General features: G+C 48.1%; 2 protein-coding genes across 17 annotated transcripts in view; both read right to left on the minus strand.

Moving 5' to 3' along the window:
- Window positions 1-19,235, minus strand: part of LOC309342119 (maestro heat-like repeat-containing protein family member 7) — a 29,280-nt gene extending 10,045 nt beyond the window's left edge. For 2 of the 9 annotated variants that reach the window (XR_014156703.1, XM_081862352.1), the window contains exons 1-15: window positions 18,980-19,235; window positions 17,412-17,506; window positions 15,953-16,062; window positions 15,107-15,232; window positions 13,235-13,339; window positions 11,154-11,286; window positions 9,303-9,412; window positions 7,983-8,132; window positions 7,751-7,905; window positions 6,211-6,352; window positions 5,611-5,807; window positions 4,353-4,490; window positions 3,051-3,159; window positions 2,122-2,262; window positions 767-940 (exon numbers count right to left, since the gene is read on the minus strand). Coding sequence is in view for 8 of the 9 variants with exons in the window: in XM_081862352.1 (XP_081718478.1) it covers window positions 767-940; window positions 2,122-2,262; window positions 3,051-3,159; window positions 4,353-4,490; window positions 5,611-5,807; window positions 6,211-6,352; window positions 7,751-7,905; window positions 7,983-8,132; window positions 9,303-9,412; window positions 11,154-11,286; window positions 13,235-13,339; window positions 15,107-15,232; window positions 15,953-16,062; window positions 17,412-17,481 (1,860 nt within the window). In the remaining variant the exon portion in view is untranslated. Of the gene's footprint in view, window positions 1-766; window positions 941-2,121; window positions 2,263-3,050; window positions 3,160-4,352; window positions 4,491-5,610; window positions 5,808-6,210; window positions 6,353-7,750; window positions 7,906-7,982; window positions 8,133-9,302; window positions 9,413-11,153; window positions 11,287-11,313; window positions 11,511-13,234; window positions 13,340-13,995; window positions 14,111-15,106; window positions 15,238-15,952; window positions 16,063-17,411; window positions 17,510-18,979 lie in introns of those variants that run through there. The other 7 variants (XM_081862353.1, XM_081862355.1, XM_081862354.1 and 4 more) reach the window with 7 other exon arrangements.
- A 3,916-nt stretch (window positions 19,236-23,151) lies between these two features.
- The window catches only part of TNK2 (tyrosine kinase non receptor 2), a 111,238-nt gene continuing 107,811 nt past the window's right edge, over window positions 23,152-26,578 (minus strand). For all 8 annotated transcript variants that reach the window (XM_081862187.1, XM_081862186.1, XM_081862188.1 and 5 more), the window contains 3 exons: window positions 26,387-26,482; window positions 25,123-25,250; window positions 23,152-23,536 (listed from right to left, as the gene is read on the minus strand). In XM_081862187.1, coding sequence (XP_081718313.1) covers window positions 23,530-23,536; window positions 25,123-25,250; window positions 26,387-26,482 — 231 coding nt within the window. In that variant the 3' untranslated portion in view covers window positions 23,152-23,529. The remainder of the gene's footprint in view (window positions 23,537-25,122; window positions 25,251-26,386; window positions 26,483-26,578) is intronic.

The following is a 26,578-nucleotide window of genomic DNA, read 5'->3' on the forward strand; positions in this document are numbered from 1 at the left end:
TGGGAGTTGTAGTCCCAAAACATCTGGAGGGCCGGGTTTGCCTATGCCTGCTATATCGACTGAGCTATCCAGCTCAGCCGGGTGTCATAAATTTTCATCCCAGGCAGCAAAAACAGATGGAGCAGACCCTGGCCATTCTCAGTGCCATTGCCAGGCTCAGAATTGCACCAGGAAATAACTCCCATCCCTTCTGAAGATACACTTGGCTGTACTTTTCCCAACCAGTTCCGTCTCTGTTATGTACTGAGTTGAATAAGATTCAGAATGCAGCAGTCTGATTGGTTCTAGAACAATAGGGTCCAGAATGCAGCAGTCTGATTGGTCCACAGGAGTCACCCAATCCAGCTTCAGGTGGAAGTGAATCTGCAACCTGATTGGCCTACAGGAGAATCCCGGAATTAGCCAATCACATGGGGCGCATTGTGTAAATAATGTATATAAAGCAGACATTCTGTGGGAACTTCCATTCCTCCTCACCACTATGAGCTGAATAAAGAGCATGAAATCCACTCTCGACTCCGAGTATATTTCAATCTCCTTTAACTCCCAGCCCCCCAAAGTAGAGATAATAGAGATACATATGCATTTCAGGGGTAAAAAAACCCCAAGTTGATGGTGCTCATATCTTGATCAAAGTGCTGGGTTGAAAGTGCAGTACAAAGTGACAGGGGAAAGCTGTAGACACACACAAACAGCTCTACACCCAACCACTGGGGCTTGCCCTGCGCCCACGGGTGCTGCCCCATTTGCACCTGGCCTGACTCACGTCGTCAAAAAGTGGCATCACGCTGGTGGCCACCTCGACGGTGAGGGAGTTGACTTCCCTGCTCTCACACTTCAGGAGGTCTGGCAGGAGCCTGAGAGCCTTCACGTTGATGTCTCTGTCAGCCTCGCGCACCCTGGCTATGATATCTGGAAAGGCAGGCTTCAGTTTTTTCATCTGCGCGACACAAAAGGCTGAGTCACACATCTCCAGAGAAACAACAAGGACAGGTACGTAGCGGATGTCTTTCTTCCGGGGAATCTTTAGCTTTGAACAGAACACAAGATGCCACAGAGGGAAAGGCTTGCAGAGAACCAAAACCTCATGGCTGGTTCCCCGCCCTCCCTTGTCACAAAGATTAAAATGGTGGCGTAGAAGACATGAGCCAGAAAGTATTCGGATTCCACGCCATTAAAAATAAGCATCTGCACATGCAGATGTTCCTTATGAATTCCACATCTGTTCACCAAACTGTCGGAGAGTTTGCAGGAATAAAGGGATTGTCCTTCCCCATCTCTAGTGGGAATGCCCACAGGTTGCTTTTATTCTGGAACAAAATTCATCAGGTGATACCAGATATTATCAAAACACATATTCAGATTTCTCCTCTGTTTTCCCTACTAAATACGTGGACATGTACCATGAAGACATTTTGCCGGAAGGAACATCCGACACAGATGTTGCTGGGATCCCTATGGCACAACAATGGAAATCGTAAAAAAACAACAACCCCAAAGACTAATATCATTATGGTATAAAAATATTTGGAATTTAGTTACTGCAGAAAAAAGTAACACATAAGCTATGGGTCTCTAATGGGCAGGAATATTCTGGTCATTTCTACTCAGTGTGGAGGGATTTTATTTCATATAGCATAGTTTCAGACTTACAGGTATCTTATTCCCATGCCCTCTAGATAAATGTGGCTGTCATGATCTTAGATTGTGTGTTATTATTCAATTCGTTTAGGTTTTGCATGCCCTGCCTTTAGTTGGATATCTGATTGAATTTTTATTATTGTTTATTTATCTTTGTGGTTCTATAATAAATTGAAAACTGGTGATAATGATGATGATGATTATAATAATATTGAGAATACAGAACAGTGGTGGTCAACCTCTGTCCAGCAGGTGTAATTAGGCAACCAGCAATATCTAGAGCAAGGTTTCCCAAATGGGGGCTTCCAGCTGTTTTGGGACTACAATTCCCATCATCCCTGACTACTGGTCCTGCTAGCTAGGGATGATGGGAGTTGTAGTCCCAAAACAGCTGGAGACCCTGATCTAGAGGATGGTAGGCTCCGCACCCACTGGGAAGACCTATTGGTCTACTGGTAGATCACTGTGTGTGTCTCTCACCTTCTCTTGATGACCCAAAAAGCAAATCATGCCGTCGAGAGCTAGGGATCTGAGCTCCAACCGGCTGGCCTTCACCTGCCGGCACAGCTGCTCAATGATGCTATCTTCCATAGCTGGCGCTAAGGCTCCCTTATGAAGGAACTAGAACGGAAGAAGAATGTGCAGAACTGGCAGCAGCAGGCCTTGAACATGAAAACATGAGAAGAGCCTGCTGGATTAGGCCAAAGAGGAGCAGAAGGAGGAGGCCAGGAGGTGGCAAGATGCCATTGCAAGGGATTGTTGCCTTAGGAGAGCGAGAAAAATTATCAGGGATGACTCACACCCCAGCCATAACCTGTTTAATCTTCTACCCTCGGGCAGGAGATATAGAAATATAATCAGCCATACCAACAGGCTAAAAAATAGCTTCTATCCGTGGCCTGTTAGGCTGTTGAACAGAAAATGACACTGTGAAATTGACTTGCGAGGTGGTGTGTTGTTCGATAAGAGATTGAGTGTTGGGCGGGGGGAAGCTCGTTTAATTTCATTGTACACAGCCTCAGCATGCCTTATGGGGGGGGGGCAGCTCTGCTTGCCAGACCTCCCTGTTTGGCCCACAAGGGCCAAATATGTGGTGTCAGGGCTTGCAAAGCTCTCTGCACTGGTCTCTGCAAACTCCTTCAAGCAGCTGAGACGCAGGGTTCGCAAAGCACAGGTGACCACAGCTAAGTTTTGTGGCTTGGGAGGTGCAGTGCGCTGAGCTCTGGAAGCCTTTGCAGTCCGCTGAAAACAACTATGCACAGCTTGATTTGCCAAAGATGTGGATTGGGGGCATGGCTTAGGGATGCCTATGAAGCTCTTGGGGGAGGCAGATGGGAGTCTAAGAGGGGCTGGGGCGGATTAGCTGTACAATTAATCAGACCCACCTACCTCCATAAAACAAGGCTCACCTCAATTAAGAAAGGCATCACAGTGATGTGTTTCGGATATCCCTCGCTTTCCAGAATCTCCAGCAAGTAAGGCAACATCCTTTCGCTTCCCTCGCCCCTGACTATCTCTCTTGTCATTGAAAAACAGAAACACTGGGTGTCCAAAGCATTGCAAAATGGAGTGTTCTTCTCCCATGACCCAGCCAGCCATGTCTTCTTTCCCGATATTCTGTTCCATTTTCGGGGAACATGCGGAGCATACCTCCCTCTTGCTTCTCAGCCCTCCTGCCTTGACTACAGAGCTGTCATAACACACCACCTGAGCTAGCTATTGGGATACACAAGGAAGGCCCTGCAACAAAATGCTGCAGAGTGGATTCCATTCCCGCTGAATGGGTAACGGGGAGGACTGGACATGCTAGTGGCGCAATCCCAGTCATGATTAATTATTTGATTTCTCCATCAAAGTTTATGGGCAGCTCCTATTTTGGAGACACCTGAAAACGGCTTCTTGGTATGAACTGAGAAATGGACTACTGCAATGGGCTCTACGTGGGGCTACCTTTGAAGGTGACCCAGAAACCACAACTAATCCAGAATGCGGCAGCCAGACTGGTGACTGGGTGTGGCTGCCGGGACCACATAACACCGGTCTTGAAAGACTTACATTGGCTCCCAGTATGTTTCCGAGCACAATTCAAAGTGTTGGTGCTGACCTTTAAAGCCCTAAATGACCTCGGTCCAGTATATCTGAAGGAGCATCTCCACCCCCATCGTTCTGCCCGGACACTGAGGTCCAGCACCGAGGCCTTCTGGCGGTTCCCTCATTGCGAGAAGCAAAGCTACAGGGAACCAGGCAGAGGGCCTTCTCAGTAGTGGCGCCCTCCCTGTGGAACGCCCTCCCACCAGATGTCAAAGAGAACAACAACTACCAGACTTTTAGAAGACATCTGAAGGCAGCCCTGTTTAGGGAAGCTTTTAATGTTTGATGTATTACAGTATTTTAACATTTTTTTGGAAGCCGCCCAGAGTGGCTGGGGAAGCCCAGCCAGATGGGCGGGGTATAAATAATAAATTATTATTATTATTATTATAAATTACCTATGTGGACAATGAAATGGTTTTAGACCTCAGAGTCTCTATCTCCCTCCTCCCTTTCAAGGTGCTTGGTTCCATTCACTCTCCCCTGCCCCCTTAGTCCTCATTCAACGCCATCCAGACCCTTATGGGGCTGATATGAAGTTCCACGCCTTAGGGATCTTCCCCAAAGATTTTTGGAAACTCTTCAGATCTCGCTGCTCCTTTTAACAGCGATGTGCTTACCTGGCAAAGAGAGCGAGACCTTTCAGGTGGGTCCTGCGATGCAACAGGAGTTCTGAACCTCTCCTCTTGTTCATGATGAGGATGAGGTCCTCATCTCCTGCTCGCCTGATGAGGCCTTTGAAAGTTTTCAAAGCAGACCTGCACACAGAGCCAAATCCGTATTAGAATGGATTTCTTGTGCTGGGTTTACAGCAGTTCCTCAAAGGGGTGGGATGCATTCAGTGGCTTAGCGTGGGGGGTGCAGGGGGGGGGCCGGCCGCACCGGGCGCAACATCGGGGGGGGGCGCACTTGCCGCCTCCGGAGTCGCCGAAGAGCCTCGGGCGCAGGCTGTAGCAGAGCCCCATGTCTCGCGGAACCAACGAGCTGTGCGCGCGTCCGGGCTGAAGGCGTCCGGCAGGCAGCGGCTCTCAGCGCTGCTGCAGCTGCTGGGCCATGTTGCATTTTCCTCGCCTCTCTGCCCTCTTCCTCCTCCGGGCAAGCGGCGTCGTTTGGGCGGCAGCGCCAGCGGCAACTCACCTCAGATCACCTGACACGGACCTGCCGCCGTCGCCGTGGCTACCTTACCGTAAATACCCCAGCCCAGGCAGCAGCAAGAAGAAGCTGGCAGCAGCGGCAGGTTAGGGGTTAGGGGCGCAAATTACTTGCCTTGCCCTGGGTTAGGGGGCGCAAATTACTTGCCTTGCCCCGGGTTAGGGGGCGCAAATTACTTGCCTTGCCCCGGGTGCTGACAACCCACGCTACGCCGCTGGATGCATTACCTCAGTGATTTGGGTAGGGCATTGTGCCTCATAGTTTATGCTGGTAAAAGATAGCTGGCTCTCACAGAGTCCCGGGCACCACAGGGGTTGGGGTGCGGAGACCAACTTGTGCTGAAGTTGGTCCTTTGATCACAGCAATCCTGGCTACCGTCACTCACATGTGAACCCTACGCCGCTAAGCATTTCGAAGAAAACACCCACGCATTTTCAGGCTTTTTTCTGCATGCAGCCTTGAGGACCAGAAACTTGCGAAAGCACAGCCTGGCGTGACAATGCAGAAGCTGCCATTCTTCAATTGGAGGCTGTCGCTGTGTGTCATGTCACAAATTAAAAAGACAATTTCCCCAAAAAACAACTTTGGGCCGGACGAGGAGCGAAGTCCGGCTCGGCAGGGAGCTGCGTGCATCCGTCCGGCCGCCCTGGCTACAGGGCTACCGCAGTATCAGTCGGCCCTGCCTGTGACAAACAGGGAAAATCGGATGAACCAAAAGAAGCGCACCTGAAAGGAGCAGGAGGGGTGGGGATCTCCTGGCGGATGCAGGCCGTCGTGTAGACATCCGTCTCCTCTGGTGTAAAGTACACGGCGAAGGAGATCTGGCAGAGGACTGCTATGGACAGCGTGGTGAACATCTCTCTCAGCACCTCCCGGCAGGCTGGGGACGGGCGCCGCAAGATCTCATAAAACGCTGCGTTGGCCTGGGAGGTCGGTCAAGGCGCCTGATCGTACCTGAGCAAGGAGAGGAATTTCCCGCCCACTTCCCTTCCCGGCCATGTTCTTAGGTGCCTCAAATGGTCACCCGGACGCCGAAGGGGCATCTCTGGGCTCTGTTTCATTTTGCCGCCTGAGGCAAGGGTGCCGCCCCCCCCTTGCCTTCCTTACCGGGGTCGTGTGGCGGCTTTGGGAGAGGAAGCCGGAATCTGCTGCCACTACGTGACCCAGCAGTGGCACTGCCCCATGGAAGTCCGCTGCCCGAGGCGGGTCGCTTCCCTCTGCCTCGTGGGCAGGCTGGCCCCAGGGATGGGCCTTGGTGATGTCACGCACAGGGCCGCTTTGCTCTTTGGGTGCTTTCTTGGGGGCCAGAGTCCTGCCAGCACTTACAGCCAAGGGTCGCAAGGAGGCCTTAACCCTGTGGCCATCCCAGTAGATCGGCTGCTCTTGCAGGATGGATTGCAGCACGCCCAGGACCTTCTGCGCAGTGTCGGAGAAGCAGGTTAAGCTGTTCCACATGGCGGAGGCGGTGCTGCGAGGGGGGGAGAAGCAGGGGCTTCGGTTGGCGCACAAAATGCGTTCAGATTACGGCGAAACGAGAGAAAGGCGATTTAGACCAGTATGTGTGTGGTGCCCCTCTCTTCAAGAGCACTGGCTAGGCAGTGATATGGGACTTAGGACTGGAGGGGTCGTTCTGTGGGATTGGAGAAAGATGGAGCGTGAATAAATGTGCTTTAAATTTTTTAAAAAGGAAAAGAGCATTGGCTGTTCTTCTACAGTTCTCCACGACCTATCGTTGTGAGCAGGGATGTTCAGCTCTGACGAATATGAGAGAGCGGGAAAGAGAAAGGCGTCTCTGCGTTGATGAGATGAGTGTTTGCTTGTCTCAAATTAGACCCAGGACTCAGCTATACAGCTGCAAACATAACGTTTTAAGTACATCATACATAGAACTATATATAAAAAATATAAAAAAGTCCAGTAGCACCTTAGAGACCTACTAAGTTTGTTATTGGTATGAGCTTTCGTGTGCATGCACACTTCTTCAGATATGATGCAGGCACACGAAAGCTCATACCAAGAACAAATTTAGTTGGTCTCTAAGGTGCCACTGGACATTTTTTTTTTAATTTTTAAAATATATTTCTACTGTGTCAGACCAACACGACTACCTACCTGAATCATACAAACATGACACTAGATGGCAGTGATGAGCTTATGGCAAATTCAATATATATTTTTCAAAATGCTTTTTAAAAAAAGCATTTTCAGAGTGTTTTTTAATGCGTGTCTAGATTCCACCCTGGTGTAAATGAGATTACCTGGCAAAATGCAATCTCTCACCTCTCACTGAGTTTGTACACATACTTAAGTTTCATGCTCGTTTATAATTACATTTTGGAAATGATTCACCTTCTTACATAGCTGTATTGTTTGATACTTTCTGGACATCCCATGATCATATTACAAAGTAGTTGTGTTCTGTGTTATAAATCAAGCACTGCTAGGAGTTATTTCTTTTTGTTTCCCAATATATTTTTATTGACAAAAATTCGGTGTGGCGTAGGCAAATTTGTACAGTGGTACCTCGGGTTAAGTACTTAATTCGTTCCGGAGGTCCGTTTTTAACCTGAAACTGTTCTTAACCTGAAGCACCACTTTAGCTAATGGGGCCTGCTGCTGCTGCCGCGCCGCCCGAGCACAATTTCTGTTCTCATCCTGAAGCAAAGTTCTTAACCCGAGGTAATATTTCTGGGTTAGCGGAGTCTGTAACCTGAAGCGTATGTAACCTGAAGCATATGTAACTTGAAGCGTATGTAACCCGAGGTAACACTGTATTCTGAAAGTGTGGCCCAGAGAAAAAAGTTTGAGAACCACTGATTTAGCCAGTACGAAAAGGATTTTAAATCCCCCTGTCCATCCCGCTCACCTGTCACACTGGACAGAGCAGGCCAGGAGGGTCTTCACCACATCCTGAGGGCGGCTCTTCCCCAGAAGCAAGAGGAACCGGAAGACTTCCAGGCGGGCCTGCGGGTCTCCGATGTGCTCCAGACTGAAATACATGAACCTGGTGGTTTTGGGCACCTGCGGGGGAAAAGAGGTGGGAAGAGGTGACTGGGGAGAGAGGAGAAGGGGGAACAGGAGGCTCCAAGGCAGCGTACCTTTATGAAAAGGGGCTGGGGATCCCTCAGCATGGCTTTCAGCATCAGGATGGCAGCCTTCGTGTGGTAAAGGTTGTCGTCCCTCATGCCCTTGATGGCTGCTAGGAGGAAGTCCATCTGCTCGTCGGCATGCAGGCATTTTTTGAATTTCTGAAAACGGAGGGGGTCCGTTGAAAGCCTGGTGGCGGTTACACCAAAGAGCTGGGATCCACCATGGTTGGGATCATATCTTGGGATCAGCCGACTCGCTATGGGACCCTCCTTAAGATCAGTCGGTAGAGCACGAGGCTCTTAATCCCATGGTCATGGATTCGAGTCTCACTTTGGGCCAAAACTTCTTGCATTGTAGGGGACTGGATTAGAACGGGGTTTCCCAAACTTGGGTCTCCAGCTCTTGTTGGACTACAGCTTCCATCTTCCTTATCTTGCAGGACCAGTGCTCAAGGATCATGGGAGTTGTACTCCAAAAAGAGCTGGAGACCCACGTTTGGGGAACCCTGGACAAGAGGATCCTTGTGGTCCCAATTCTATGATTCTGATGCTGCAGAAAAGGTTGCAGTGCTCTCCTTATGCATAGGAAAGACCACAGGGCAGTGTTAGGGCTCATCCACACTTCTAACCAGTGCTAAAAATGGAGGCCAACCAATTGACATTTGCTCCGATTCAGCAGTAAAAATTGATTTTACTTGGGGGAAAGTTGTGGGGCAAATGGATGTGTGGATGAGCCCTCTGAGTGGGGACTGGGACTAGGAATTAAAAACCTGCAGCATTAAATGGTCCTATTCAGGATTTTTACCTGACAGCCAGACAGCCAAGCCATTTCTTGGATACTGCATTGCATCCCCTCTCCCTCTATTTTTTTTTTTTATTATTATTATCCCTGCTGCCCCCACCATACTCAGTTTTCTGAGTGCTGGGCATTTTTCATATTCATTCATTCTTTTTTTAAACTCTCTCACTGAAACAATCTCAGATACAGCAGTGGAGCAGAGGAGGACCTTTGAAGAGCCACTGGCAGTCAAACATAGTCCTGGGCTTAGTTATACGATCACTAGCTCAAAACTCAGGTGTGCCCTTGGCTGCACGGTAAACACCAAGACACAGCCCGCCCTGCCTCTCTGCCTGTGCCTGAGTGCAACTGGATGTGCTTCCTTTTAAAAAACAAAACAAAACATAATTTTATTAATCTAGATTAACTGGATGGGTTTCCAAACTCCTGTGTTGGTTACATTCGTTTCAGTTGCACCTGTAAAACAGGTCCATGCCCAAAATTGCCAGGTGTGAAGAAGACACACGTTGGAGCTGGTGAGAAAGGTTTACCGTGGTGGTGGTGCTGATGTCAGAGAACCAGGCCAGCCAGAAGATCTTTTCCTCTTTCCAGTCCTGCATAAGCTCCATAAATTCTGTGTCGTTCTCAGGCTTCATCAGGCCTCAAGAAACGTACAAAGAAACCAGAGATTAGATAGATAGATAGATAGATAGATAGATAGATAGATAGATAGATATAGATACAGTCATACCTCGGGCTAAATATGCTTCAGGTTGAGCGTTTTCAAGTTACGCTCCGCGGCGACCCAGAAGTAACGGAGCGCGTTACTTCCGGGTTTCGCCGCTCACGCATGCGCAGACGCTCAAAATGACGTCACGCGCATGCGCGGTAGCAACGAAATGCGACCTGAGCATGCGCAGACACGCAGTCGCGTGTTACGTTCTACTCAGGATGCGAACAGGGCTCCGGAACGGATCCCGTTCACATCCAGAGGTACCACTGTATAGCTATAGCTGTAGATAGATGCAAAGAAACTCAGATATATACGGTATATCTAGAGAGAGAGATATAGATATACAGTGCTGCACCCCCCCCACACACATAGGTGCCAATACTCACCATGAAATGTATTAGCGGTGGGACAGTGGCCTTTGGAGGTTTTGAAGGACCACGCGACACGGATTTCCCCAGTGGGTCACCCCAACGGAAAGTGGAGCTGGAGGAGTTGGGAGTCAGCTCAAGGGCATAGCTGTCAACTTACAGATTTGAAAATAAGGGACCAGCAGCCTTGAAAATAAGGGACCAGCAGCCTTGAAAATAAGGGACCAGCAGCCTCACCTGTTCCAGGCACTCCAGTCTTCCTGTCCTCCTGCAGTCTGGTCAAACTCATGCTGGTAGCTTCGAGAACGCTGTCCAACCAACTTTGTAACCAGAGGTTCAACTGAATAGAATCTGAATCACATGCACCACAAGGCCTATGCAGCCTCAACTTAAGATGGCTCCCCGGCTGGCTTTGCACTGCAAAGTTTGCAGCAGCACGTGCAACAAAATGGTGTCCAGCATTCAAAAAACCCCTCAGCTTGCATTAACTAGCCACACACAAGGCATGCAAGCTCCACCCCCCAGTCGTTCTTAGACTTCTTATTGGGTGAGCAACACAGCCAAGCAACACAGTTGGAGCCTCCCTCCTCCCTGGCCGGCAGGGAGGGAGGGAGGGAGAGGAGCTGCTTCCTTTGAAATTTAAGGGACATCATTTAAGGGACATTTAAGAGACATCCATCAATAAGGGACAGCAGCGGGACATGGCGCTGGAATAAGGGACTGTCCCTTCAAATAAGGGACACTTGACAGCTATGCTCAAGGGCCATGGGCACCCCTAAGCAGGGTGCAGGGAGGGGATGGAGGAGCGAAAGGAGGCCGCCCAAGATCCTTCAGGCCGGCCAGCAGGGAAGCTCAGACCGGACCCTGAAGGTGGCCCTCCAGGGCTCTCCACCTGGCCCTCAGAAAGGCAGGGTTGGGCTGACAGACAGCCTGGGAGAATAGCAGGAGCAGCCATGAAACAAGCCTCCACCAGGCAGGCTCAGAAGGCGAAGCCACCCTTGTCAATCTGAAGATGCTCTAAGCCAGCGGTTCTCAACCTGTGGGTCCCCAGATGTTGTTGGACTACAACTCACATCATCCCTGAGCTCTGGCCTTGCTAGCTAGGGGTGATGGGAGTCGTAGTTCAACAACATCTGGGGGCCCACAAGTTGAGAAAGACTGCTCTAAGGGAAGAACCTTTTTTGCTTTATCTCCTCTGGCGGGACATCCAGCTTCTCGGCTATTGCCAACATGCCAACCCATTTATTTCCCTTTCCCCGCCATGAACCGTCTTGGGAAATCCAGTGGGTCCTTGCTCTTACTCTTCTGGTGAAGGATCAGGGTGTACAGGCAGTGGAGTGCGTCGGCCGCCCAGTGGCACACGCTCTCGCTGGAGTCCTTGCTGCAAAGCGCCAGGTGCCCTGCCAGCTTCCCCATCTTGAAGTCCTTCATTCCCTGCAGGAGAGAATCATTCTACTGTACCTCATTTTCTCCTCCTCCTCAAGGGTGGCAGCCATTTTGTGTCATGCCACCCACCCCACGGCAGCCATTTTGTGCTGTCCCACGCACACCACAGCAGTAATTTTGTGCCATCCCTTGCACACCACAGCAACCATTGCAGCCATTTTGTGTCACACCTCACACCTCACAGCAGCCATTTTGTGTCATGCCACATACTCCATGGCAGCCATTTTGTGCCATGCCATACACCCCACAACAGCCATTTTGTGTTGTGCCACGCATTCCATGGCAACCATTTTGTGTCATGCCACGCACCCCACAGCAGCCATTTTGTGCCATCCCATGCACCCCACAGCAGCTATTTTGTGTCGTGCCATGCACCCTACGGCAGCCATTTTGTGCCATCCCATGCACCCCACAGCAGCTATTTTGTGTCGTGCCATGCACCCCACAGCAGCCATTTTGTGCCATCCCATGCACCCCACAGCAGCTATTTTGTGTCGTGCCATGCACCCTACGGCAGCCATTTTGTGTCATGCCACCCACCATGGCTGCAGTGGGGTGCAAAGAGAATCAGGCCTTATTCAACCTCCCTATGGATTTGGACCCTGCTGCCATGATATCCTCAAATGCACCCCTTTACTCTTTCCTGTGAAGGTGACACACTGACAATGGGCTACTAGACGGTGTTATTTTACAGGGGTGAAACTTATGTTTTGCAGATTCCTTCTGTGAGGGATCTTTTTAAAAAATGGTTTTGGGTATGAAGAATTCAAATCTATTATTTTTGTGACTGGACAACATTTAGCTTGGCAAGTACGTTTGAGGATGAAGAACATAAACGGTTTTCGGAAAACCAAAGAATTTTAATTTTACCTTCTGGAAATGCCAGGTATTGCTTAATAAAAGTAATAATAATGCAATATTAATATATAGTATAACTGCAAGTACTTGGCAATCATTTCTAATGATTTCTATGCAGTTTTACTCACCAAGCAAAACTAAACTACATTAACTCAACCAAAATATCTTTTGAATTCCCAAGTCGTGTTACACTTTTTTTGCACCCCTCATTTGGGGAATTTGAAAGTTAAAAAATCCAGCATGTCCTAATGCGGGTACAGCTCAGTGCCACAGGCAATCTTTGCACTAAACAAGTCCTCATTCCTTACACATATATAAATTCCTCCCCCCCCCACAACCCCCCGGGATTGTCAGTCATCATGACAGGCATTTTACCCCCGATGACTGGTGTCAGCTGAGCTGGGAAAGCAAATTCTGAAAGGGAACTAGTTCTAATCCAATTTTGAGACTGCAGTCCCTTAACAAAGTGAGCAAATTCAGTTCATCTCGAACCCTCTGATTCTGTGATTCTGTGATTCTATGATTCAACCAACAGTTCAAGTTCAAATAATCCCAACCATGCAGAAGGTTAAAAGTTGCTGGGCTGGAGTGTAAAATCATAGAAGCATAGAATTGTACCTAAGAACAGCAAGAAAGTATCTTAAAACACGTGCAGAGAGTGAATTGCTCCATTTACAGTATTTCCCCCCCCAGCAGATGAAAGCACCAGTCTGAAGAGTAAGAAACAACTGCAAGAGAATGAGCTTCAAACCAGGAATCATTCAAAGTCTTCCTCCAAAAGGAACTTAATTCACATAAATTCAATATGTGCAGTTTTTAGGGTTGCCATGTGTCCTCTTTTTTTTCAGGACCTGTCCTCTTTTTCATGATTCGCCATAGCGATCCATAGCTAAAAGTAAAAATCTGAAAATGGGTCCTCTCTTTTTTGCTCTTCAGAATATGGCAACCCTAAAAACTGCAGGTGAATTGTTCAGCAGTTATGGGAACTACTTTCAGGTGTAGTTTGGAGGTTTTCTGAACTACTTCCACGAAGTTTGCTAAACCAAACCAGCCCTGGGAATGGGCGACTGAGCCTCACTTTGGGTGTGCAATGGGACGTAATGCAGCGGACCAGCTTGGTGATTCGGGACAAGGCCATGATCCGCTCCTCGACGAACGGGGATCCCGTTTCAGGAAGAAGGAACTGGAACGGCAAAATAAGGACGTCGTACTGCAGCAGAATCCATGGAGGTTTCATGAGACGCATTCTTGTAGAGCACAAGTGGGAGCTGCAACCCAGAGTTGCAGCGTGAAGTGCTCTAGGGCATTTTGTTCTATTCCCCCTCCAACCTGCTTCCAAATTTCTCTCCACAAGGTCTGCAAGCATTACAAAGCCCCCGAGCATGCCCAGTCCTTTCTGGGCTGTTTTCGGGAAGTTCTCCCCCTCAGGGAGTTCTGTTTTTTGGTTTCTGCATTTCCATCTCTCTGTGTAGCTGTTTTGGCTACACATCTCTTTTTATGAATGGGTGGTGCTGTTTTGGCTGCAGATGTTCCCCCTATACTTATACTATCAAAGAACTGTAGAGTCGGAAGGGACCACAAGGGTCATCCAGTCCCACCCCCTGCAATGCAGGAATATTTTGCCCAACGTGGGGCTCGAACCCCCAACCTTGAGATTAAGCGTCTCATGTACTACCGACTAAGCTAGCATCTTATGTTTAAGGAGCCCCCAATGATGTAACCTTTCCTCCTAAGGGAGCGGCTCCATCCAGTCTAGGCCATTTCTGCCCTATCTCAAGGATATCCTTTTTGAGGTTTTCCTAGGATGGTTTTCCCACAGCCAAGCAGAGACACAGTTACCAAGGCAAAGTCATTCTTAAAGAGCCCGAGGCAGGGTCAAAACGGGCAAACCATAAAGATGTGGGCTTCTTGTTATGTATTCAGACTGGCTGCAGTTCTCACTCTGGGCCACCAGTATGCAAATGAAGGATTGAGAGTTGCTTTCACCGATTGGGTAGCTAGTTGGAATTTGTTACTGTTACAGGTTATTGAGCATTATATAAGGCAGCCAGCTTCACTGTTCAGAGAGACTTAGAGTAGGGCTAAGTGCTGTAATAAAGAGCTGTTGCTTAAAAGAGCTGTGTCTGTTGCCCATCTTTCCCACTATACAACACTTCTAGTGCTAATCTTTCCTTGGGCTCCGTTAGGAGAAGTTAGAATCATAGAATCATAGAATCCTAGAGTTGGAAGAGACCACAAGGGCCATCGAGTCCAACCCCCTGCCAAGCAGGAAACACCATCAGAGCACTCCTGACATATGGTTGTCAAGCCTCTGATTAAAGACCTCCAAAGAAGGAGACTCCACCACACTCCTTGGCAGCAAATTCCACTGTCAAACAGCTCTTACTGTCAGGAAGTTCTTCCTAATGTTTAGGTGGAATCTTCTTTCTTGTAGTTTGGAACCATTGCTCCGTGTCCGCTTCTCTGGAGCAGCAGAAAACAACCTTTCTCCCTCCTCTATGTGACATCCTTTTATATATTTGAACATGGCTATCATATCACCCCTTAACCTCCTCTTCTCCAGGCTAAACATGCCCAGCTCCCTTAGCAATTCCTCATAAGGCATCGTTTCCAGGCCTTTGACCATTTTGGTTGCCCTCCTCTGGACACGTTCCAGTTTGTCAGTGTCCTTCTTGAACTGTGGTGCCCAGAACTGGACACAGTACTCCAGGTGAGGTCTGACCAGAGCAGAATAGAGTGGCACTATTACTTCCCTTGATCTAGATGCTATACTCCTATTGATGCAGCCCAGAATTGCATTGGCTTGTTTAGCTGCCGCGTCACTCTGTTGGCTCATGTCAAGTTTGTGGTCAACCAAGACTCCTAGATCCTTTTCACATGTACTGCTCTCAAGTTTTTTAGGGCTATTTTCATCGTTCGCACTCACATGTACATGGGTCGGCTTACTCACCATGAGAGTTTCTCGTATCAGGGTCGGGTTGTAGTGACGTTGACCAATGTAGCCCACCTTACTGCTGTCGAGGTTTGCGCTGATGAGGTCTATGCATTCCAGGAACTTGACCTTCTCAGGTAATTCCTAGCCTCCCCAACCAAGGACAGGAAGATGAGTTCAAGAAGGATTAGCAAAAGCGGCAAGCCATCTTGACTACCGCAACATGCTCTCTGCGGGGCTGCCCCCGGAGACAGTGGCATAGCATGGGGGGTGCAGGGGGGACCAGCCGCACCGGGCGCAACATTGGGGGGGGGCGCGCGCTCGCACTCGCAGCTCTCTGTCCCTACCTGGCTCACTCACTCTCTCTCACTGCAGTGCTGGCTGTGCGAATCTGATCCGAGCTGCCGGGTCGCCGCCCACTGTGGACGGGGAGGGTGCCAGGCGTGCGTTGCGGTGCGGAGCGGAGAGAGAGCGAGGGAGGGACTATCTGTGGGAGGGACAGTGCAGCGGCCGCCCAGCGCAGCGCTGAGCGCGGGAGAGAACCACACCCGACCAGCCCAGGCAGCAGCAAGAAGAAGCTGGCAGCGGCGGCAGGTTAGGGGTTAGGGGGGCAAATTACTTGCCTTGCCCCGGGTGCTGACAACCCACGCTACGCCGCTGCCCGGAAAGATTTGGAAACTACGACTCTTCTGGGGGCGTTCCGCAGGGAATGTTTACTCCAGTGCCGTGCCTACTTTACTGGGTTCGAGCCCAATTCAAAGTATTCCTGAATTATGTGACTGGAGGAAGAAGCCCCCCCCCCTCCATTTTTAAGGAACTCATGTTGTAGCAGGGAAAGCGAGGGCAGGGTTGGGGTGCAGATACCTGGTGGCTTTTGTGGAGAAACTGGTGCATGAAGCGGATGACAGCCCTCATGTCTCCCTCAGAAGCTGCAGAACTAAATGTTGTCTGGGAGGAGTCTGAGCTTGGTGAATCTGAAACAGATTTATTAATTTAATAAGTAAATACTGCTCCTTTCCTCCCAGAGGAGCCCAAAGGAGCAAAAACAAAAAAAACCCTTCATTATTAAAAAATAAAATAAACAAAACAAAACAAATTTAAAATATTTAAAAACTGCTAAACTCATCTAAAAGCAATGAAACACAATTAAACAACAGACAAGTTTTCAGCCAACGTCTAAAGCAGGGGTCAGCAACCTTTTTCAGCTGTGGGTTGGTCCACCCTCGAACAATGTGGGGGGCTGGACTATATTTTGAAAAAAAAAATGAACGAATTCCTATGCCCCACAAATAACCCAGAGATGCATTTTAAATAAAAGCACGCATTCTACTCATGTAAAAACACGTTGATTCCCGGACCGTCCATGGGCCGGATTGAGAAGGCGATTGGGCCGCATCCGGCCCCCAGGCCTTAGGTTGCCTACCCCTGATCTAAAGGAATATGCAGCTGCCTCATATGGGGATTGAACCTGAGACCTTGGTATCATCAGCACCACGCTCTAAGCAGCTGAGCTGTCCAGAGACAGAACTAAACCTTATCCTCCCACCTGTGCTGCCACCAGTCTTGTCAGCTGAAGGGCAGGTGTACTGGTCTGGGGAAAATGGCCCGATGAGACAAAATGGACCTCTGGCAGGCTGGAGGTTCTGCACCCCAACGTAGTGGAAGCCTCCATGTGCAAAGCTGTGATTTGTGCTGGCAATTAAGACAAACCTATTCTCCAGGTTAAACCAGGTTAAACACAGGTGGCGCTGTGGGTTAAACCACAGAGCCTAGGGCTTGCCGATCAGAAGGTTGGCGGTTCGAATCCCCGTGACGGGGTGAGCTCCCGTTGCTCGGTTCCTGCTCCTGCCCACCTAGCAGTTCGAAAGCACGTCAAAGTGCAAGTAGATAAATAGGTACCACTCCAGCGGGGACGTAAACGGCATTTCTGTGCGCTGCTCTGGTTCGCCAGAAGCAGCTTAGTCATGCTGGCCACATGACCCGGAAGCTGTACGCCGGCTCCCTTGGCCAATAAAGCGAGATGAGCGCCACAACCCCAGAGTCGGACATGACTGGACCTAATGTTCAGGGGTCCCTTTACCTTTACCTTTATTCTCCAGGCAGCAGACTCAAGAGCATTTTCATAAACATGCTTCCTTTTCTGAAGAATGAGGACATGATGCACCAACAGGAAACCCTCAAGCAGGAATTGAACGCAAGTGCCCTCTCCTCTCTTGCGGCTTCCAGCAACTGGTATTCAGAAGCATTGCTGCCTCCAGCTGTGAAGGAAGATCACCACCTCTGGAACCACCCTATGACTGCGTCATCAGCGAGAGAAGCTTACCTGCATTTTTGGGCGCCGACACTGAGCCTTCCCAGCTGCTAAGGTCTTGCAACGACTGTGTCCAAAACATTCTCCGATTCGTTTAGCAGGAAGTGCTGCTGGGGGAATGTTGATATTGGCTCATGTATGCTAGCAAGCCCAGGCACTGGGCATTCACCCAGTGCCACAACTGTATCTGTGATTAATGCGTGTCGGCTCAGTTATCTATCTGTTAGCTTGCAGTTAGTATGTGAGACATCAGTCTGTTTGTGTTACTTGTCCAGCGTTACATCTTGAATTGGTGGAGTTTATTTGGAGCAACAGAGATACTTTGCACTTGTACATATCTGTACATATCTATATCTGCAATAGCCTACAAGCTGCGTCTATCTATGTCCAGAACTGTTTTAGTGAGCCTTATCTTCTGCAACAGTAAATTATTCGGACCTTAAGCCGTTTCTGTGTGGTGACTGGTACTGGGAGCAACTTCCATTGTGTGTGGATCTCACCTGAGATTCCCAATAGAGCATCCTGTTGAGCAACACACACAGCTCATAATAGAGCAACACACACAGCTCATAAGTGGCCCCTAGAAAGTTGTCTAGAAGGGAATGTGGCCCTAATTGGGAAAGAAACTGCAGTAGCAACTTTCGTAGTTTAACTGTGTGCCGTGTAAAGATAGTACCTCCTTTAATCTGTCCCAACTCTTCCAAAATTCAATTTCATTGAATGAAGGTGGTCGTGTAGGTGATTTGTTGCCATAGGAGACAATGATTGAAGATGCATTCCTACCTTTTTTATCATTATAATGTCCATGTGAGAGAGGATGAAAGAGTGACAGATTTTGGACACACAAAATCAGCGATCAAGAGAGACTGAGTTTTGGATCTGTATCTGTATGTGTTTTTTATTTGGAATGTTTCTCCCCAAGTTGTTGTTTAGTCGTTTAGTCGTGTCCGACTCTTCGTGACCCCATGGACCAGAGCACGCCAGGCACTCCTGTCTTCCACTGCATCCCGCAGTTTGGTCAGACTCATGTTGGTAGCTTCGAGAACACTGTCCAACCATCTCGTCTCCCCAAGTTATGTTTACACAAATATATTGTCTTCCTGTTCATTATACTTATTTAGACTAGGATATTTATTGTATTCTATATTTGATCTTCTTTTGTAATGTTGTATTTTGTAATGTTCTGTTTAATCTGTAAACTGCTTAGAGGGAATTATGAAATGATATAGAAATTATTGAAATATGTAAACTTTGGGACATCTCTTGGAGTTAAGTTATGCTCAGCCTGTAGATCTGGGCAAATAATACCATATATCAAAAAAGACACAAACCTCCAATGATGTCATTTGAAGGAAACTGACCTTAAATGCACATTGGAAACCCTGAAATATCTCTCAGAAATTGGGGTGCAGTATAACAATATGATACAATGCAACACACAGCGAACACTAATGGAGCTGTGTAAATAATGAATCATTTTGCAAGAGACCACCCCAACCCAGTAAGAGTTTTACCCACAATCTTCCATCTTTTGAAAAGAACGGAAAACAAAACAAAGGAAAAAAATGATTGCATCCTACCTGCTGAGCAAATATGAGGGAATGATTTCGCTGCCAACCTGGGACAGTGGCTAGAGAGGTGTTTTTCACCCTTAAAAGTCTCACTGTTTCAAATCCATAGTACGCCAACAGATGAAAGGAAAAAGAGTTTAGAAAGGGTTGGTGGTCAACGCAACTGAAGATGTGCTCTGGACACTACTGGCTTGAGCCAAGGACTGCCAGCAACTGAACCAGGCAAGGTGGCAGTTGAGATCAAGTGCCCATGGCAGTTATTGATGTCATAATGGCCAGAGAAATGGCCGGGCAACCGGGCAACCAATGACACATGACAATCAAACGCTCTGCTCCAACGGACGAGAGAGCTTCATGGAGGTTCAAATTATGAAAAGTTACTGGTGCAGATATAAAACGGTTATATAAAACAACACCCCAATTTTAATGGAACCCTATTTGTACGAGTGCATCTTGCTGTCACTTTCCTTACCGCAAAAAGTCATTTAAAAAAGAGAGAGCCAGAGCGTGTGGGTCTGCACTGCGAGGGAGCCAAAGTGCTTTAATCCACCTTCAATTGGGCTAACCTAAATTTGCCGGCATGTCATTGAATTCCTCTTGCTAAATGGTGACAGCCTGGAGGAGGTCCCTAGTTATGTTAGGCTAGGCTACAGGAACTCCTGCGTGTTCTGTATAAAATGTTCTGGGTGTCCGTTCCACCTGATTTTTGGACAAATCTTTACCCTGACCTTTGACACCAGAGATTTGTGTGTGTTTTCTGGGCATATCCTATTCCTGTGATTGTAATCTGCTTTAACCGTTTTGGATTGTGAATCTTAAATTGTTGTAACCTGTTCTGGGACCTGCAGGTTAAGGATGTGTAATAAATTTTAAATAATAATAATGATGATGATGATGATGATGATGATGAGGATGATGATGTAAATGTTTAGAAAGGAATACTGTGATCACCAATAGTCAATAGTTTAGAAAGGAATGCTGTGATCACCAATAGTCAGCATGGATTTCTGAAAAATAAGTCATGTCAGACTAACCTGATCTCGTTTTTTGACAGAATTACAAGCCTGGTAGATGAAGGGAACGCAGTGGATGTAGCCTACCTTGATTTCAGCAAGGCATTTGACAAGGTGCCCCATGATATTCTTGTAAAGAAGCTGGTAAAATGCAGACTTGACTATGCTACCACTCAGTGGATTTGTAACTGGCTGACTGACCGAACCCAAAGGGTGCTCATCAATGGTTCCTCTTCATCCTGGAGAAGAGTGACTAGTGGGGTGCCACAGGGTTCTGTCTTGGGCCCGGTCTTATTCAACATCTTTATCAACGACTTGGATGATGGACTCAAGGGCATCCTGATCAAATTTGCAGATGACACCAAACTGGGAGGGGTGGCTAACACCCCAGAGGACAGGATCACACTTCAAAATGACCTTGACAGATTAGAGAACTGGGCCAAAACAAACAAGATAAATTTTAACAGGGAGAAATGTAAAGTATTGCACTTGGGCAAAAAAAATGAGAGGCACAAATACAAGATGGGTGACACCTGGCTTGAGAGCAGTACATGTGAAAAGGATCTAGGAGTCTTGGTTGACCACAAACTTGACATGAGCCAACAGTGTGACGCGGCAGCTAAACAAGCCAATGCAATTCTGGGCTGCATCAATAGGAGTATAGCATCTAGATCAAGGGAAGTAATAGTGCCACTGTATTCTGCTCTGGTCAGACCTCACCTGGAGTACTGTGTCCAGTTCTGGGCACCACAGTTCAAGAAGGACACGGACAAACTGGAACGTGTCCAGAGGAGGGCAACCAAAATGGTCAAAGGCCTGGAAACGATGTCTTATGAGGAATGGCTAAGGGAGCTGGGCATGTTTAGCCTGGAAAAGAGGAGGTTAAGGGGTGATATGATAGCCATGTTCAAATATATAAAAGGATGTCACATAGAGGAGGGAGAAAGGTTGTTTTCTGCTGCTCCAGAGAAGCGGACACGGAGCAATGGTTCCAAACCACAAGAAAGAAGATTCCACCTAAACATTAGGAAGAACTTCCTGACAGTAAGAGCTGTTCGACAGTGGAATTTGCTGCCAAGGAGTGTGGTGGAGTCTCCTTCTTTGGAGGTCTTTAAGCAGAGGCTTGACAACCATATGTCAGGAGTGCCTTGATGGTGTTTCCTGCTTGGCAGGGGGTTGGACTCGATGGCCCTTGTGGTCTCTTCCAACTCTATGATTCTATGTTTAATTATTATTTCTATTAAAAAAAAACCCTGATTGTTTAAGAGCAGAATTTATGTCACTTCAGAAAATTGCTGAGTGCCCCAGGGGCACCAAGTACAAAGAACTGCAAGGGCAGGTCCTGTGTTGATCTTGTTTTCCTGCTGCCTTCACCACCTCATCAGGTTAGAAGGGGATCAAAGGGACCTTTCCAAACTTGTTTCTCATGCAGTGGGTCACCTTGTCTTGACTGCGAGCACTGTGGAGTGCCTCCAACGATCCAGATGTGTGGAATATTTGCACATCAGTGTCATGTTCACCTCTTGACTTTGCAGCTGCTGCTGACATGCAAACAGTCCAGCACATACAAACAGAGCAGGCTTGGCCAACCTGGTGCCCTCCGTATCGTTTGGACTGCAACTCCTGCCACCCGTGATAATTGGCCCTGCTGGGTGGGGTTGAAGGTTCTGGAGTGCGCCAGGTTGGGAGAGGGACAGTTGAAGAGCATGGCATTTGAGTAGCATTACCCATAATGCAAAGTGCAAGCAGACACCCAGAGCACTCTGGGAGCTGTAGTTCTCTGGAGAACAGAAGAGCCTTCTTTCACACTATTGAGGGCTTCTATCTCCTAATTCTCTCCTTTATGACCTCTTAAGTGATAATGTAATTTACAATTTATCATTGATTTGTAGGAGAAAATTGAACTTGGTAGGGCTTAATCTGACTTTGGAAATTCTGACTCCAAAGATACTTGAGAAATTATCAGGAAGAATCTTACAGAAAAGTGTTCTCTCTACTCTCGAGGTTGCAAAGCACAGCACTTGCTTTCCTCTCTATTTAAATCCCCCTTTGTGTAGAGATTTTCAAAAGGGATACATGACAAATTGGAAGAATCATGAATTGTGCAGGCTGTTTATGTTAGCCAGATTTAATATGTTTCCCTCGATGAGAGGAAGATATTTAGCTCTCCCAGAATCAGAGCGCCTCTGCAAATGTAGCAAACAGGAACCTGATACTTTGGAGCATATTTTATTTTCTTGTGATTTTGACATTTATCCAGAAGACAATTATCAGAGGCCTTACAACTCAATAGGCTGATTTCTATGCTACCAATTGTTCAGGACCTGCTTTCGGACAGGAATGATCAAATTAGTTTAATAGTGGCTGAAGTTTTGAGTGCTGTCCATGAAGAAAGACTGGGTCATTATAAAGAGAATTAGTGGTTCTTAATTGATTGGGGATTCGGTAGTGCTGTATTGTATTATTTATGCAAACTGATTTTCTCTGGAGTTAAAGATCTGACTGGGACAAACCTTGTTATGTTGAGCTCGTATTTTGCACAATGTGTATACGGTGTCTGTTTGATAATGTGTGGTTTGCTATGCATAATAAAGTATAACTATACTAGCTATTGGACGCGGGTGGCACTGTGGGTTAAACCACAAAGCCTAGGACTTGCTGATCAGAAGGTCGGCGATTCGGATCCACGCAACCGTTGCTCGGTCCCAGCTTCTGCCAACCTAGCAGTTCAAAAGCCCATCAAAGTGCAAGTAGATAAATAGGTACCACTCCGGTGGGAAGGTAAACGGTGTTTCCGTGCGCTGCTCTGGTTTGCCAGAAGCAGCTTAGTCATGGTGGCCACATGACCCAGAAGCTGTCTGCGGGCAAACGCTGGCTCCCTCGGCCTATAGAGCGAGATGAGTGCGCAACCCCGGAGTCGGTTGCAACTGGACCTGATGTGTCGGGATATCAGGGGTCCATTATACTAGCTAGTGAGGGCTGGCAGCTGCGTGAAAAAAGGGACGCTTCCATTTCCAGGAAGAGAAATCTTCAGAATTCTTAGGCTTGCACCTTCTCCTACTGGGCTCCAATGTGACCAGTTTCCACAAAGTCCTCACCCAAACACTCTCCACCCCCCTGCCCGCCCCATTCGCCCGCGGACATGAATTGCCATTTGACCGCCACTCCTTTCTCTCCAAAATAGAATAGTATATTTATATATTAATGTAACACTTCTCTTTACAAAATAAATCCGACACGAAGCAATGGGAATAATGGTCGGAAGCGGGGGTACGGGGACGACGACGACAAGCAAACACGAAGCCGCCTGGGGTCGGCGGAGGGGGACGGGTCAGCGGCCCGGTCTCTGGTGCGGGGGGACGACGCGTGTGGGTTTGGCCCAGCGGGACCAAGCTACAGTCTTGTGTGCCTCTGCTCTGCTTTCCTCTGCCTCGGGGCAACTTAGGCTCGGTCCGTACACCTCCTCAGAAAGGGCTCCTCAGAGCAGCACCAACCACGGGAACCCACGTCGGGTCAAACACTCCTTTTTTGGGGTACTCCTGCAGCTCACCGCCTGCAAGGGGAAAGATTCAGTAAGTGGACGGCGACAGCAAGAATTCAGTAAATGTGGAGTGGGCCTCTGAGGAAGCAGAGCGTCCCCCAACCCTTCCCAAAAACGAAACACAGAGAGAGAGAGATACCGTATTTTTCGCTCTATAAGACACACTTTTCCCCTCCAAAAAAGTAAGGGGAAATGTGTGTGCATCTTAGGGAGCGAATGCAGGCGGGAGGCTCTGCTCAGCGCTCCCTTTAAAGAGCCGTGTGGAGCGTGTGTGCGGTTCTTCGGGGCTTTTCCCCAAGGAGGGAGAAGGGCTGCCCTCCTCCCTCCTTGGGAAAAAGCCCCCAAGAGCCGCACACACACACTCTGTGCGCTCTTTAAAGGGAAGCACGGCTCTTGGGGGAGCCTTAGCCATATGCAGCCTCTCCTGGGCAGGGGATGAAGGCTCCCATAAGCCGGGTATAGCTAGCGGGATCGCTGCGCAGCATTCCCGCTGGCTGTCCTGACTTCTGGGATTCAGAATCCCCCCCCCTTGTTTTCCTCTTCCAAAAACTAGGTGTGTCTTATGGTCTGGTGCGTCTTATGGAGCGAAAAATACGGTAGCTGTCCATATTGAATCCTCTCTCTCATGTGATACTGCATCTGAGCATCAGCCAAGGACTTTTCCCACCATAAGCAACAGCCTTTTTCACCTGTCTTGGCTTCAGGATGGAGTTTCTGGTACGGGTATTATGTGCCTCTGTCTTTTGCTGAACGGAGTGGAAGATTAGGCTGTCTGCCAGTATGCTTTTTACTATGCCTTTATTACGTTTTTGTCACTGGTGTTTTGTAATCAGAGAATCATAGAATTGTAGGGTTGGAGGGGACCCCCAAGTATCATCTAGTTCAACCCCTTAATGGGTTTCTAATGTTGTACACTGCCCTGATATCTTTTGATAAAGGGTGGTATATAATATAAATTGAAATAATAATAATAATAATAATAATAATAATAAGTAGTAGTAGTAGTAGTCATGGGGTTGGAGAGAGTGTATGCGTGTGACTTCAACAGTGCTTAGCTTGTTTTTGGTAATTTGTTAATGTCATTAATCCTATTTTGTGCATTATGAGTGCTGCAATGCTTTGCAATTCCTTAACCTGACTTTTGTTGTGCTGTTTAGCTCAATTTTTTAGTTGTTTCGTTAATAGCGTTTTATAGAAGGTGGTTAGCTTTACTGATGGTTTGTCATGGTTTTGTTGGCGATCTGTAAATTACTCCATACGGTTTATGTTGTCATGGGGACGTTCTGTTGTGTGTTGGCATTTTTGGTTTGGTAGCTGCTTTTTTACTCGTGTGAGTGAAAAGCTGCGTGGAAATATAATAAAACGAATGGATGGAAATGTAAGGTTGCATTTGGGCTGCTAAGGTCAACATTTAGGTCTGCTTCCCCATCCACTTTTGTGCTGGCCCATGGCCCCAGGATGAAAAAAGGTCCCCTGCCCCACCACCTCTCTGCTCTAGGTGATCTACTGAGGCCCCCCTGGCTTCTCTGCCCCACGGAGCAGGCAGCCACCAAGAAATCAGGCCACAGCTGTGGCACAAAGTGTTGTCCTGCTCTTACTTGAGCCGGAAGGCGCTGTAGGGATCTAGCAAGTGAGAGCTGGCCTGCTCCAGGTTCCAGTCGAACATCTCCAGGACTTTGTGGCACTCCAGCCGTGTCTTGAGGCCCAGGCAGAAGAGCTGCTCCACCTGTGGGGAAGGACAGGGCACAAGGCTGAGCTGGGGGGAGGCAGGCAGGTAAGGCTCTGAGCAGCAGACTCATGGGCGCTGGGCTCCCATCCTGGGGCTGTGCCCAGCCCGGCCAGTGGAGGGGCTCAAGTGAGCCCAGTGCAACAAGGAGACATTGTCCTGGCAGCATTTGGAGGGAAGAGCTCCTTCCCATTTTGCCAAGCAATATTGGGATGTCAAGGAACACAGAAAGCGGCCTTGTACTGTGATAGGAATTTTATGGTCTTAGATATATGGTAATGTTCATAAGTATACCAACCAAGCACCTACATAGATCAGCACAGGAAGACCAACCTGGAACCATTTTGATTCCTAAACTGAGCAAATGTTTTCTCTGCAAGGTCAAAGTGGGAAACCTTCCATTGTCTCTTTCCTCACAAATCCTGTCTTAAGGGAACATTTAAGATATGAATAAGGTATGAGCCTGTGACCTGGCCCAGGAACTAAGTATTTATCATTACAAAAGACTGGCCAGGCTCCCCAGGCAATCCAATCAAGTAACCTGCCAGACAGGAGATAAACAACACTCAAATTTCTGTTTTAAGACTGCCTTTTCTGTGATGTAGGTATGATGTATTTGAGGGGTGGTCTTAGGTTACACCCCTTCTGTGATGTATGTATGATGTTTCTGGGGGTGGTCTTGATCTACAGGGTGGCAATTTCAAAAGTCTTTATAAGGCCTTGCGCACCATTTTTCTGGGTTCCTCCTCCTTTCCTGCGTGTGGGGGGAGCACCCTGTTGCAACAGATCAATAAAGATCAAGCTTACTAGCTGTTTTGCTTCTCAATATTCTCTGGTTGGCCTCTGTTATCTTCTCCTACCAATAGGGAACCTATGTAAGGACTCTCTATGGGCTCTTGGATACCCCATAAGGGAAAAGGGCAATTTTTGTTTCCAACAGTACCCAACAGTACCCAGACTATTCCTCCCTCTGTCTCCCCCTGAAGGAAGAGGCTACACCCCAACCAGCCACGGTTCTCCAGGATTTCAGGCAAGGACCCTCTCCCGGCTTGTGGCTTATTGCATGCAGAGAGGTTGCCCTACGGCTGAGCCACAGCCCTCCCCACCCAAAGCACACCTCCCTGGCTGCCGTTTACCTTCAGGTACTGAATGGCCTTCTGCACATTCCAGCTGTGGTTTTGCAGTGCCGTGTGGCACTCCTCCGTGGTGACGCCGTGAACCGTCTCTTGGACCTGCAGCGAAAAGCACAAATGTAGCAAGAGACTGGTTTATTATTATTATTATTATTATTATTATTATTATTATTATTTACTTCTCTGCGCAGCATT

Source organism: Podarcis erhardii, assembly GCF_964252035.2.
Source record: "Podarcis erhardii genome assembly, chromosome: 5".
Lineage (NCBI taxonomy): Eukaryota > Metazoa > Chordata > Lepidosauria > Squamata > Lacertidae > Podarcis > Podarcis erhardii.